Raw genomic sequence first — 15,000 nt, 5'->3', positions numbered from 1 at the left:
CTTGACAGACACAGCAACAAGAGGTCACAGAGGAACCACCAATAGCTTGACAGACACAGCAACAAGAGGTAACAGAGGAACCATCAATAGCTTGACAGACACAGCAACAAGAGGTCACAGAGGAACTATCAATAGCTTGACAGACACAGCAACAAGAGGTAACAGAGGAACCATCAATAGCTTGACAGACACAGCAACAAGAGGTAACAGAGGAACCATCAATAGCTTGACAGGCATAGCAACAAGAGGTCACAGAGGAACCATCAATAGCTTGACAGGTACAGCAACAAGAGGTAACAGAGGAACCATCAATAGCTTGACAGACTCAGCAACAAGAGGTAACAGAGGAACTATCAATAGCTTGACAGGCATAGCAACAAGAGGTCACAGAGGAACCATAAATAGCTTGACAGACTCAGCAACAAGAGGTAACAGAGGAACTATCAATAGCTTGACAGGCATAGCAACAAAAGGTCACTGAGGAACCATCAATAGCTTGACAGGCATGGCAACAAGAGCTAACAGAGGAACTATCAATAGCTTGACAGGCATAGCAACAAGAGGTCACAGAGGAACCATCAATAGCTTGACAGGCATAGCAACAAGAGGTCACAGAGGAACTATCAATAGCTTGACAGACATAGCAACAAGAGGTCATATAGGAACTATCAATAGCTTGGCAGGCACAGCAACAAGAGGTAACAGAGGAACCACCAATAGCTTGACAGGCATAGCAACAAGAGGTCACAGAGGAACCATCAATAGCTTGACAGACACAGCAACAAGAGGTCACAGAGGAACCATCAATAGCTTGACAGGCATAGCAACAAGAGGTCACAGAGGAACCATCAATAGCTTGACAGGCATAGCAACAAGAGGTCACAGAGGAACCATCAATAGCTTGACAGGCATAGCAACAAGAGCTAACAGAGGAACTATCAATAGCTTGACAGGCATAGCAACAAGAGGTCACAGAGGAACCACCAATAGCTTGACAGGCATGGCAACAAGAGCTAACAGAGGAACTATCAATAGCTTGACAGGCATAGCAACAAGAGGTCACAGAGGAACCATCAATAGCTTGACAGGCATAGCAACAAGAGGTCACAGAGGAACCATCAATAGCTTGACAGGCACAGCAACAAGAGGTCACAGAGAACATCATAGCTTGACAGGCTGCAACAGAGGTCACAGAGGAACTATCAATAGCTTGAAGGCATAGCAACAAGAGGTCACAGAGGAACCATCAATAGCTTGACAGGCATAACAACAAGAGGTAACAGAGGAACTATCAATAGCTTGACAGACATAGCAACAAGAGGTCATATAGGAACCATCAATTTTACCATTTTGTATATTTAGAATTTTCCTACACATGAGAATAAGGTGTTATAAAATGTTTTTTTTTTTTTCAAAATAGAAATCAATAACTTCATCACTTCGAGGATAAATTTCATAAACTCGGTTCGTCGGCTCTCGGCTCAACATAATTCCCGATATCAGAAAATTAAATCGCTCCGGAATCGAAATGTTGTGAGAAAAGTATAGGTAGTTTAACAGAAAATGTGTTATAATTATAAAAGTTCCTTAATTCATTCCATTGAACTGTCCTAACCGTGTTCGTTATAAGTTTGTTCTTCTGTACTCCCTCAATTTGGAAATATATATATATATATATATATATATATATATATATATATATATATATATATATATAGATAGAACGAATATGACATCACTTTGGTCTTTGTTATTGTTTTTTTGCCATCCATATTTATGAGTAATTCTCACTAAACTGTATTAACCAGACTATAAACGTTCAAGGTTACACATAGTTTGGTGTGGTGGTCCGTTATACTTCCGGTTGGCAATGTTGTGAGCTTCTTAACCAAGCGCATACTATCTACAGATAAGACGTTCTAATCAAATCAAGAAAACGCATCGATACGCGAGTACAACTGACAGCTTTTATCTTAATTTTACGACCACATCCCAGGCTGGAACCGGAAGTTCTTCATAAAAATAACATCTTCTGCGTTCATTAGCCTGTAGCATCCTATCTATCCATCACTGTCGGTCCAAAATCCGATTTCATTCACCTGCCTGTTTCAACACTGCTGTTCTGTCAAATCACATTTTAAGAATTTTGACCAGAAAACTCCTCCTCCTTCAAACATATATATAGTATGCGCTTGGCTAAGAAGCTCATAACATTGCCATCCGGAAGTATAACGGTCCAACACACAAAACTGTGTGTATCCATGAACGTTTATAGTCGGGTTAATACAGTTCAGTGAGCATTATTCATGAACGCGGATAGCAAAAAAACAATAACAAAGACTTGAGTGACGTCATCTTCGAACTATCTATCTCGATTCAGATGACCCTTATCTTTTGAAAGACTCTAAAACCAAGACTCAGAAATTTTGTTTTGTTTTTGTTTTGTCTTGTTTTGTTTTCTTTTGTTTTGTTTTTGTTGTTTTGTTTTTTTTTTGGACAAGATGATGGTAATTTTAATGGATTGATATTTGAAGGACGACTTTTTTTGGTCCCAATATTTTAAAAATGTGTTTTTTTTTCAGTTACAACAGAAGATTGGAGGGATTATGTATGTATTGTTAGTGGATGGTATCGTGTTGGTATGAAATCTCCTTCCTATAGATAGTATGCAGATGACGTCACCCAGGCCTTTGTTATTGTTTTTGCCATCCGCGTTTGTGAGTTGTTCTCACTAAACTGTATTAACCCGACTATAAAAGTTCATGGTTACACAGAGTTTGTGTGTTGGTCCGTTATACTTCCGGATGGCAATGTTGTGAACTCCTTGGCCAAGCGCATTCTATCTATAGATGTCTATTCTCACGATTGATTGTCTAAGGTGGTTTGGGGTTGTGTATAGATAGTATGCGCTTGGCTAAGAAGCTCATAACATTGCCATCCGGAAGTATAACGGACCAACACACAAAACTGTGTGTATCCATGAACGTTTATAGTCGGGTTAATACAGTTCAGTGAGCATTACTCATAAACGCGGATGGCAAAAAAAAACAATAACAAAGACCTGAGTGACGTCATCTTCAAACTATTTATAGATAGTATGCGTTTGGCCAAGGAGTTCACAACATTGTCATCCGGAAGTATAACGGACCAACACACAAACTCTGTGTAACCATGAACTTTTATAGTCGGGTTAATACAGTTCAGTGAGCATTATTCATAAACGCGGATGGCAAAAAAAAACCAATAACAAAGGCCTGAGTGGCGTCATCTTCGAACTATCTATATTTCAATTCAAGTTATTCACAACTTTACTACCGTACTCTGTAAAACAAAAACAAATACCAAAAGAAAAAAAAATACTGTGTATTTAAAAACTTGGCCAGTAATATCGTCCTTCAAGTATAGATCGATTTAGAAGACCCTCATCTTGGCAAAACCTTTGAAACCTGGGACTTCGCGAAGTCTTCCTTCATGTCCCAGGTTTGAGAGTTTTTTTGCCAATATGAGGGTCATTTAAATCGATCGATATTTGAAGGACGAGTTTTCTGGCCAAATTTTTAAAACATTTGTCTTTCCAGACTGTTATCTGGTTCAGGGAATGCGTTTCTCACCGATTCTTTCCTTTAGCGATTAAGATATTCTATGTCTTTCTTTCTCCTATCGTCGCCTGAGTGAAGGAAGTAACTAATTTAAAAAGGTCTTGTTTTGAGAAAAAAATACATTTAAAATTTGTTTTATTTTTTCAGGTTTTCAACTCGTAATAAAATTGTTAATTTTATTTCGATAAAACAATACTTTGTGACATTTTATTAATAGTAATAGATACGCATCATGAAACATATCATGGCGGGGTCAGTTATGCTATTTTTAGAATTTTGGGATGTATTGGAGATAGTCATTTCAGGTATTAAGCCGATGATATATATATAATTAGATACTGTAACACACAATGCAAATACTATTTTTAAAAATCAAAGTAGGTAGGTACTATGAATCACATGGGATGTTGTTTAATTTCTACCTACAAATAGTAAACGTTTTACGTATGTACCCCTGCCCTAGTTTCTTTACGTGCGGCTATGTGGTCTAGTGGTATGACACTCGCTTTCGGATCGGAAGGTACTGGGTTCGAGCCTCGCGCTCGGCGCATAGTTGAGTCCTTGGAAAAGGCCCTTTACTCACATTCTCTCACTGTACTCAGGTGTAAAATGAGTACCTGGCCGTTAACAGCGTTTTCTTTGTCCGAAAATTTGTAATATCGCCTAACAGGCGTCATGAAACGCTTTGAGCACATTTAGTGGATATTGCGCTATATAAAGCTCAATTTTTTTTACTGTAACACAATGCAAATACTATTTTTTTAAATCAAGTAGTTAGGTACTATGAATCACATGGGACGTTGTTTAATTTCTACCTTCAAATAGTAAACGTTTTACCATATGTACCCCTGCCCTAGTTTCCTCACCTGTCCCATTTAATTTACTCAATAAATAAACAAAAGACAATTTTCCGACTCTGACATGACCTAAAAGTGTTGGTGGCTCAATTTATAAACGCAATAAACACCCCATATCCCGAGCTGCCAAAATGAAAATCTATAAATTCTTAGTTTGTAGGATATCAAAGTAGTAGCTGCTCTTATAGTTAACTTTATAGATCAACACTTTACCCTCACAGGGATTAAATAACACTTCAAAATACTTTAAATTATGAAGTCTGGGATCAGCTTTCATTTTCAATAAGTTTTAATAACTTAGAGATGCTCATGAGGTTCTGGAAATGGAGCCAACATTTTGTTCTCTATTGTCTTCTGGGACATTCGTACTCACTTCATTTCTTGTTGTTATCAACATAAGTGCCTGCTCACCTCACTTTTCTGAATTAATATTCATCCAAAATACCGGAGCATTCTAAATGCCTCAATCGTTTCTATGTTACATGTTTCTGTTGAGAATATTGGCTATTAAGCTTAAATGCTGGCCAACTAACTTCGCAGCGTTTGCGTGTGTGTGTTGAACCCGTGACCTCAAGAAGTCGGGTAGAGCGGCTCAAGATAGACATATAGTTTGAAACCATTTTTTTTAGGAGTGGTGGATAGCTCTCCCTGGCCAGGCAAAATTGTCGTACCAGTTAGGTCGCGGGTTCGAGCCCCCATTGCCGCCGCGAATTTTTATACTCTATTGTCTTCTGTCACTTTCAAACTCACTTCATTTCCCTTTATATGTGCGGCTATGTGGTCTAGTGGTATGACACTCGCTTTCGGATCGGAAGATCCTGGGTTCGAGTCTCGCGCTCGGTGCATAGTTGAGTCCTTGGAAAAGGCTCTTTACTCACATTCTCTCACCGCACTCAGGTGTAAAATGAGCACCTGGCCGTTAACAGCGACAACGCTGTTAACGGCCAGGTGCTCATTTTACACCTGAGTGCGGTGTCCGAAAAAGTGTAATATCACCAAACAGGCGGCATGTCCCGTCGTACATGTTAAATGTTGCTGTTGACCAGGGACCCCTTGTAAAGCGTTTTGAGCACGTTTAGTGGAGATTGCGCTATATAAAAGCTCAATTATTATTATTTTTTATTTCCAACAGATTTCCGAAACTTCAATAAGGACTAACCCTTCTCACCATGGATAGCGTCCCCGACGGAACGTATGACAGTGATAGGCGAGACAGCCTGGAGGAATACGAGGGAGATACCATTGACGACATCAACGACCAAAATTCCTGTCTCAAACAGGACAAAGCTGACGACAAATATAATCTACAACAACAACAACAACAACCACAACCTTATCACCAGACACCCCATAATCCACCTCCTCAGCTCCCTCCTCCTCCTCCTCCTCCACCTCATCATCATCATAATCATCAACATAATGGGGATATGAATAACGGTGGGTACGAACCGGGAATGGCCGAAAATGGAGATAATGGCGACTATGACGATGAGGATGATGAAGAAGTCGACGATGACGACGACGACGACGATGATGATGATGACAGTCAGGTGAATGGTGGAAATGATGATGACGGTGAAAGTCAAACCCGTGATGACGTCAACCCCTATCGTCTAGAACCGGATCAAAATAACGATATAGATAGGGTGCCTAACCCCCATCAAGGACAAGGCGTGGAACCCAATCAAGGGGACATCACCGTTGAGCCACAAACACAACACGGAGACGTTGCAGGCAGCAGTTATCCCCCATCTCAGCCACAACAGGAGGAAATTGCTCACAATCCAGAGAATACCCATGACGTTTCTGACGTAGAACATCATGAAAACAAGGATACACCAATGACGTCAGCGGAAGGAATGGCACCCACCACGACAGGGGAGAGCACTCCTACAGCAACCATGACACCTTCGACTCCACCCCCTTCTCAGCCCAGTTCCACGTCCACACCAAAGTCCATCAAGCAGAGACTCAGTGAAAGTAAGTCTAGCTTTCTTATATCTTACCCTCTTGTATAGATAGTATGCGCTTGGCTAAGAAGCTCACGAGATTGCCATCCGGAAATATTATAACGGACCCACACACAAAACTGTGTGTAACCTTGAACGTATAATATAGTCTGGTTAATACAGTTTAGTGAGAATTATTCATAAACGCGGATGGCAAAAAACAATAACAAAGACCTGTAGACGTCAACTTCGTCAAGTTATAATTTGGCAGCTATTTAATCACATCTTTGCCGGCTATGTGGTCTAGTGGTTTGACACTCGCCTTTGTATCGGAAGATCCTGGGATCGAGTCTCCAATGCTGTGCATAGTTTAGTCTTAGGAAAAGTCTCTTTATTTACTCATACTCTCTCATCGTACTCAAGTGTAAAATGAGTACCTGGCCGTTAACAACAGCGTTGTCGCTGTCCGGGAGAATTGCAATATCGCCTAACAGGCGTCATTTCGCGTCTACATGTTAAATGTTCCTGTTGACTAGGAACCACTTGTAAAGCGCTTTGAGCATATTTAATGGATATTGCGCTATATGTCTAAAACAAATTCCAGTCTTATGTCTTGGATAGACCAGTTGGCTTTTGTTTTTCACATCATTGTAATTGTCTCACATTTTTCTTCCGGGTCAAATGGTTGACGCAATTGGATTCAGTAGTCTGATGTCACGCCGCCCGGCAACGGCGGCCATCTTGGTTCTAAACAAAGAAAATTATTACATTTTATTCTTCATGCTGGCTAGAACTTTTCATATGCCTTGTGATCAGAATGTGTAAAAGTCAAAACATGATCAAATTTATGTTTTTTCCCCTCTGGATACGCTTTTATGCTCGCCGGAGAAATATTTCATACATGCGTCCACCATTGTTCCGATAGTTTAGAGCCATTTACTAAGTTACCATGCGTCATTAGGATGGAAGTGACGTTACGACTGTTGAAGCGTATTGGCATTTAAATTAACTGAAAAACGTATGCATCTAAACCTATTGAAGAAAAATGGAGCCATTCACAGCAACATTTTGTGTGGCTCAAATTGATTTAAATGAGTAGTTTGCTTAATTTACGTTCTCGCTCGCACGGCTGGTTCAAAAATGAGGGTTTTGTGCCATCTCTGAGGGACTGTGTTTCAACCTGTTTTTACCAAAACTCAAATGGTCATAACTTCCTTAAAAATGAAGATGCATAGATGCTTTTGGTACCATTTTAATTAGAACAAAATGCGCTATCAATTAAGCAGCTTAGAATTAAAAATTGAGCTTTATATAGAGCAATATCCACTAAATGTGCTCAAAGCGCTTTACAAAGGCTCCTGGTCAACAGCAACATGTAACAATTAGAACGAGACATGACGCCTGTTAGGCTATATTACAATTTTTATTCGGACAGAGACAACGCTGTTGACGGTCAGGTAATCATTTTACACCTGAGTATGGTGAGAGAATGAGAGTAAAGAGTCTTTTCCAAGGACTCAACTATGCGCCGAGCGAGGCTCGATCCCAGGACCTTCTGATCCGAAAGCGAGTGTCATACCACAAGACCACATAGACCCACAAAAATGAAGATACATAGATGCTTTTGGTATAATTTTAATCAGAACAAAAAGCTCTATTAATTAAGCAGCTTAGAAATATCATGCGACAGCGATCCAATTTTGGGTTTAGACTACCTACTTTAATGTTACTTTGGTCATGGTCTATCTTCAAACCGTTGACCATGTGTCTGACGTATTTTGAAATGGCCCATGTTATTGTCACTTCACTGGCTACCTGTTGAATCAAGACTCAAATAACAAAATTGCTGGGTTTTTTTACTTTAACTTTAAATGTATCAACGAAACTGCTCCTTCATATTTAAGCAACCTTACTTCATTGTACTTTTCCTTCCAGGACTTTAAGATTTAGTGATCATCTCCGATTAACTGTTCTCAAAAAAGGTTCCAAAAGTTTTCTGACAGGTCTTTTTCTCATGCTGCCCTTTCTATTTGACACTCTCTTCCAATTTTCTCAAGAAAATACAATACAGAAGCTACTTTTAAGACAAATATTTAGACTTTATTTTATTAGGAAATATTCGATAGATTAAAACCAGTTTCCGTTTATGAATTATTTTTCATGATATGAACGAATTAAGCATGTTTTATGTATGACCTGTTATTGTAGCTTTGAAAGTTTTTGCCAAGATGAGAGTCATTTAAATCGATCGATATTTGAAGGACGAGTTTTCTGACCAAATTTTTAAATATGGGTTTTTTTCCATAGTACGGCAGCATAGTTGTACTACAGACGCCATTAGCAGAATGGACACACAGTGTGTGTTCGGTACATAGAGTGTGTAGTCTTATTGCTTACACACTGTTACCAAATATTGTAGACTAACGGAATGATTCCAGATGGCAAACAGATGAAGGAGAAGCCACACTCGTGTGACACACATAGATGTGTTAATAATATATTAAGGCGTGGATATATCGTGCTTGAGTGATTAATCTAGAACGGACATAGTCATGTGTTACTCAAACATTACACATATTCTGAACGTTGCTTAAATTATTATCTCAATGGGTCTGGTCTCCGCCATAGCAACCTAGAGAGGGCATTGGTCTCGGTAAACGTGCACATGTTTGAAGGTCTGATAAGCGAACGCAATACGGTTCAACAGTCATGACGTCACTTCCCTCGTAATGACGCATGGTAACTTAGGAACTGGCTCTAAACTATCGGAACAATGGCGGACGCCCTTATGAAATATTTCTCGGACGAGCATAAAAGCGTATCCAGAGGAAAAAAAAAAACATTATAAATCTGATCATGTTTTGACTTTTACACATTCTGATCACAAGATATAATATGAAAAGTTCTAGCCAGCATGAGGAATAGAAAGTACTGATATTCTCTGTTTAGAACCACGATGGCCGCCGTTGCTGGGCGACGTGACATCAGACTATTGAATCCAATTATAGGTTTGGTTTAGCATCATTGTTGTAATGGAAAATATTTTGCGTTGGTTTCATTGTATTTCTGTTTCAACAATGAGCCTATAACAATTTTGGTTACCAGACCTGCAAATTAATACACGTTGCGCACAGCCCTGAGTGACCTTACGCCAAATTTCTCACCTATTTCTCCTATCAACTAAGATGTAATTTGTTCGTGAATTTAGGACGTAATTTGTGCGGCTATGTGGTCTAGTGATATGACACTCGCTTTCGGATCGGAAGGTCCTGGGTTCGAGCCTCGCGCTCGGCGCATAGTTGAATCCTTGGAAAAGGCTCTTTATTCACATTCTCTCACCGTACTCAGGTGTAAAATGAGTACCTGGCCGTTAACAGCGTTGTCTTTGTCCGAAAAATTGTAATATCGCCTAACAGGCGTCATGTCCCGTCCTACATGTTAAATGTTGCTGTTGACCAGGGACCCCTTGTAAAGCGCTTTGAGCACATTTAGTGGATATTGCGCTATATAAAAGCTCAATAAAAAAAACAAACTTATAATTCATATAAATATTCCAAGCAAGCAGTAGTGTGTATTGTCCTATATATAGAGCCATTAGGCCAATGGAACCGGGGTTTATCCCGGTTTCTATAGCGTGAAACGGACACTAGCAATTGCTTGCAAACGTTTGGATAGACCGCTAGTCTATCGCAAAATACTTTCCACCAGATCTAATAGACCCAAATACCCAATCACCTCTGGGTGACGGGGGGTGGGGGTCATAGAAAAAAAAATAACCTTGAGAGAATTAAAAATGTTCACACTTGACATAAAGATCTGCCAGACATCCCGGATTTTCCGGGATTGTCCCGGATTCAAGCCAAAATCCCGGCATACCGGAATTGAGCTGATAATCCCGGATTATCGATACCGGGGGGAAATAATATTTATAATTTTAAAATGCGATTAAAAGATAATGAATGTACGACCGATTTCCATATCCCAGTCGACTTTTTTTTAAAATGCGATTAAAAGATAATGAATGTACGACCGATTTCCATATCCCAGTCGACTTTTTTTTTTAAATGCGATTAAAAGATAATGAATGTACGACCGATTTCCATATCCCAGTCGACTTTTTTTTTAAAATGCGATTAAAAGATAATGAATGTACGACCGATTTCCATATCCCAGTCGACTTTTTTCCTCCCTCTATCATTATTGATTATTATTGGCCAGCAATACTGTTTATCGATTACTTTCTTTAATTGTTGGATCTACTGCTCTGACTGCATCAGAAACAAGACTTTAAATTCAACCCCTCTTGCTTCCGCTGACCCAGAAATAGCCTTCGATGGGGCCTATTTTACAAAAAAAAAAGTAATTTTTAGACCGTTATGGGTGTTTCTGTTGATAGATAGTATGCGCTTGGCTAAAAAGCTCACAACATTGCCATCCGGTAGTATAACGGACCAACACACAAAACTATGTGTAACCTTGAACGTTTATAGTCTAGTTAATACAGTTATATGAGAATTGCTCATATACGTGGATTGCAAAAAAAAAAAAAAAAAAAAAACAATAGCAAAGACCAGAGTGATGTCAACTTCAAACTATCTATAGATAGAATGAAGTTGACGTCATTCGGGTCTTTGTTATTGTTTTTTTTTTTTTTTTTTTTTTTGCCATCCGCGTTTATGAGTAATTCTCACTAAACTGTATTAACCAGACTATAAACGTTCACCGTTATACATAGTTTTACGTGTTGGTCCGTCATACTTCCGGATAGCAAAGTTGTGAGCTTGTTAGCCAAGCGCATACTATCTATAAACACAAGTCTTGGATTTGAGACTTTTTGACAAGCTGGGTGTTATTTGGACCGATTGATCTTTGAAGTCAACTTTTCTGGGGGGAAAAATGGTTTTGTAAAAGTAGTAGTATCGAATGGCTACACCTCTATTTTGAATCTTTTAATCCATTCTTCAAATTCTTTTCCTGCCTTATAGGCTGTCTCGTAGCCTCCTGATAGGCTTGTCACTGGGCAGTGGATGACGATGTGGTCTATTGTCTCAGGGTCTCCTTGGCAATGACGGCATGCATCTGATTCTCTCAGATTCCATCTATGCATGTTAGCTGCGGTTCTGTCATGTCCTGTCAAAATGCGGTTGGAGATGACCCAGCATTTTCGGCTATTGCAGAGAAAGCCAGGTGTTCTTTCTGTTGGGTCGGGAATGATGTCGCCTCCCCTGGGCTGTCTTGGTTCCACATCGACATCCATTCCTCTTTCACGTTGAAATGTTGTCTTGAAGTTTTAAAAGGTTTCCTTGATTTCAGTCTTGACGTTTTTGGGGCTTCTTCTAGGATCTCCTTCAATGGGACCCTGTCAGTGACCTCCTCAATTTTGGCATGCATTCTTTGGTTTAATTCTTGTCTTCTGATCTCAGGCGGTGCTATGCCACTTAGTGTTGGGAGCTATTGGGTTGGGGTTGACTTGAGGTATCCTGTTATGATCCTCATTGATTCTCTTAGCTTGACATCAATCAGTTTGGCATGTGGGCTCCTCATCCAGACTGGAGCGCAGTATTCTCCCACGCTATAGCAAAGTGCCAAAGCAGATGTTCTAAGTACTTGTTGTGAGGCTCCCCAATTAGTACTTGTCAGTTTCCTCCGGATACAGTTTCTTTTTGAGATCTTGTTTGCGTTTTGTAAGAGAACTGCGGGGTAAAAAAAAAAATTAAAATTAAAATTGAGCTTTATATGGCGCAATATCCACTAAATGTGCTCAAAGCGATTTACAAGGCGTCCCTGGTCAACAGCAACATTTAACGTGTAGGACGGGACATGACGCCTGTTAGGGGATATTACAATTTTTCGGACACAGAAAACGCTGTTAACGGCCAGGTACTCATTTTACACCTGAGTACGGTGAGAGAATGTGAGTAAAGTGCCTTCTCCAAGGACTCAAGGACGTGCGAGGCTCTAACCCTGGACCTTCCGATCTAAAAGCGAGTGTCATGCCACAAGACCACATAGCCGCACATAGCCGAGTAGAATAACTTAATGGCCATACAGATGATTTATTAGATGGAAACTGTAGCACGTAGGTAGGTAGCACTGTTGTTTACAGTCGCTTCCTTGGTAGATTAGATAAGTTCTTTGAAGGTACGAAGTGGTGGTTCTTTAAGGTGGTCATGCGTCATAAAGAGTTGAGGATATCTGGGAACTCACCTTTGGGTTGTCAGGTACACTGATAGTCGCTGATAGAGATGCTACTTTCAGAAGTTATCTTTGATGTTTGTTTGTTCTTATGTTGTGTGTGTGTGTGGGGTGGAGGGGAGGGGGTGGTGGTGTTAGATTCAAGATACTACCTTCAGAATCACTGGTAAAATTTGACATTTTGTATATTATAGGGGGGGGGGGAGGGCGAAGTGGTCGAGTGGTTGAGACATTACACTGTGACCCTGAAGATCTCAGGCAGGGTTCGGGTTCCGCTTCAGGCATTTTCGTATTTATCGTTGGGAATGCCTATTGAACTTCAGTTTTCCCATGTTGGACATGGATGATTCCTGTTGACATCAGACGTCCGTTTCTAAACGTGCTCAAAACGCTTTACAAAGGACCCCTGACCAACAGCAACACGTAACATAAAGAACGAGACTTGACACCTGTTAGGCGATATTACAATTTTTTTTTCCGACAGAGACAACGTTGTTAACGGCCAAGTACTCATTTTACACATGAGTACGGTAAGAGAACATTAGTTAAGAGTTAAGAGTCTTTTCCAATGCACCAAGCGAGGCTCGATCCCAGTACCTTTCGATCCGAAAGCGAGTGTCATACACACGATCACATAGCCGCACAAGAATAAACACAATTTCATTCACTGTACAAAATTTAAATAACAAGAAATGAAGTGAGTATAAAAGTGCTAGAGGACAATAAAGAATAAAAACTTCGAGGAGATGGGGTCTCGTGAAACGGACAATAGAAATTGCTTGCTCGCCATTGGATGGGACGCTAGTCTATCGCAAAGTATTTTCCGCCAAATTTAACAGGCTCAGCTACCCATTCACTGCTGGATGAACAGGGGGTCAGGAAAAAAATTCGACTGCGCTAGGGATCGATCTCGGTCCCATTGCGTGTGAAGCGAGTGCTCTATCAACTGAGCTATCGGGACCTCAAATGATGTAGAAAAAAATATATAAATAAGTAAATAAATAAATATAGTAAAAAATATATTTAGGCAGGGTCTGAAAAAAATCCAAACTAAACACACCTGCAAAGAAATGCACCTGTCAGTGATTCTAAATGAAGAGTCTCATTCCAAAACACCTTATCTCCATTTTTCCCATTTTGAGACAGTCAGGATTATGTCCCCTGAAATTCTCACATCCGGTCTGTCATTTTATCGTGAATAAACTTCAAATTCATACAAATCTAAGGAAATTATTGTGCCAAGTTTTTGCTTAAAATAAAGTTTACGTTTCAATCTTGCTCTTGGAGGGAAAATCTCAAACAGTGGTGAAGTCGACTAGATTAGGCAAAGCCGTCTTCTAGGGGGGGGGGGGGCGAAGTGGCCGAGTGGTTAAGTCATTGCACTGTGACCCGGAAGGTCCCGGGTTCCAGTCCCACTTCAGGCATTTCGTTCTTTTCCTTGGGCAAGATTATTAACCCCCATTTGCTCACCTGGACAACATGGATGATTCCTGTTGACTTCAGACATCTTGTTTGATGAATTGTCTATATTCCTTCGTGGAATGCCTAGGTGACGGTATCTTATGATGCAGTGACAGAAGGACTTTTTAAAAAAGTCTTCAAATGAAGGCTGATTTTTCAAAACTCGTATAGTCGATTTTTCTACTTTTTGAGATTTTCCATTCATGAGTCAAATTGAAACGCAGTCTACATTTTATTTAAGCATCAATTGGCACAATAATTTCTCTAGATTTCTGTGAATTTGAAGTTTAAATGATATTATGATAAAATTCTAGACCGAATGAGAACATTTGGGGGGAAAGTAATCCTCAATATCTCAAAACGGGAAAACATAGTTTTGGAAAATCACTCTTCAAATGTTTACTGCTTGTTCTTAAATCTGTTTTTAAGAGGAACATTGCTTACCTTTCATCCCCTGCACTCTGGCGCTGAAATAACCTTAATTATGTTTCACAAGCCGTAGCCAACGTTAACTTTATAGCCTGACATTGACAAAAAAAAAATGACGTCAAAAGACAAGTCTTTGCCCCACAAAAGAAAACAAATCGTGAGTTGTATTCAATAGTTCAAGCAATAGAATCATTTGATTCCTTGAGCACTACAAACGGCAACTCACTAGACGCTACACAAACCTAAAAAATGACGCCAAAAACTATAAGTCCTTGTGGGTTCTTGTGTCAGGCTATAGATAGTATGCGCTTGGCTAAGAAGCTCATAACATTGCCATCCGGAAGTATAACGGACCAACACACAAAACTGTGTGTATCCATGGACGTTTATAGTCTGGTTAATACAATTCATTGAGCATTACTCATAAACGCGGATAGCAGAAAACAATAACAAAGACATGAGTGACGTCATCTTCGAACTATCTATAAGTTAACAATGGCTACGCACAAG

General features: G+C 39.8%; 1 protein-coding gene across 1 annotated transcript in view; it reads left to right on the top strand.

Moving 5' to 3' along the window:
• LOC144969947 (proton channel OtopLc-like) overlaps positions 1-15,000 on the top strand; it is a 100,933-nt gene that overhangs the window by 8,371 nt on the left and 77,562 nt on the right. Inside the window, exon 2 of the mRNA XM_078909036.1 lies at positions 5,589-6,436. Coding sequence (XP_078765162.1) covers positions 5,626-6,436 — 811 coding nt within the window. The 5' untranslated portion in view covers positions 5,589-5,625. The remainder of the gene's footprint in view (positions 1-5,588; positions 6,437-15,000) is intronic.

Source organism: Berghia stephanieae, chromosome 4 (assembly GCF_034508935.2).
Source record: "Berghia stephanieae isolate SIO BIC M18660-M18661 chromosome 4, UCSD_Bste_1.3, whole genome shotgun sequence".
Lineage (NCBI taxonomy): Eukaryota > Metazoa > Mollusca > Gastropoda > Nudibranchia > Aeolidiidae > Berghia > Berghia stephanieae.
The sequence above is the reverse complement of the archived record's forward strand: the minus strand, read 5'-3'. Positions and strand labels throughout refer to the sequence as shown.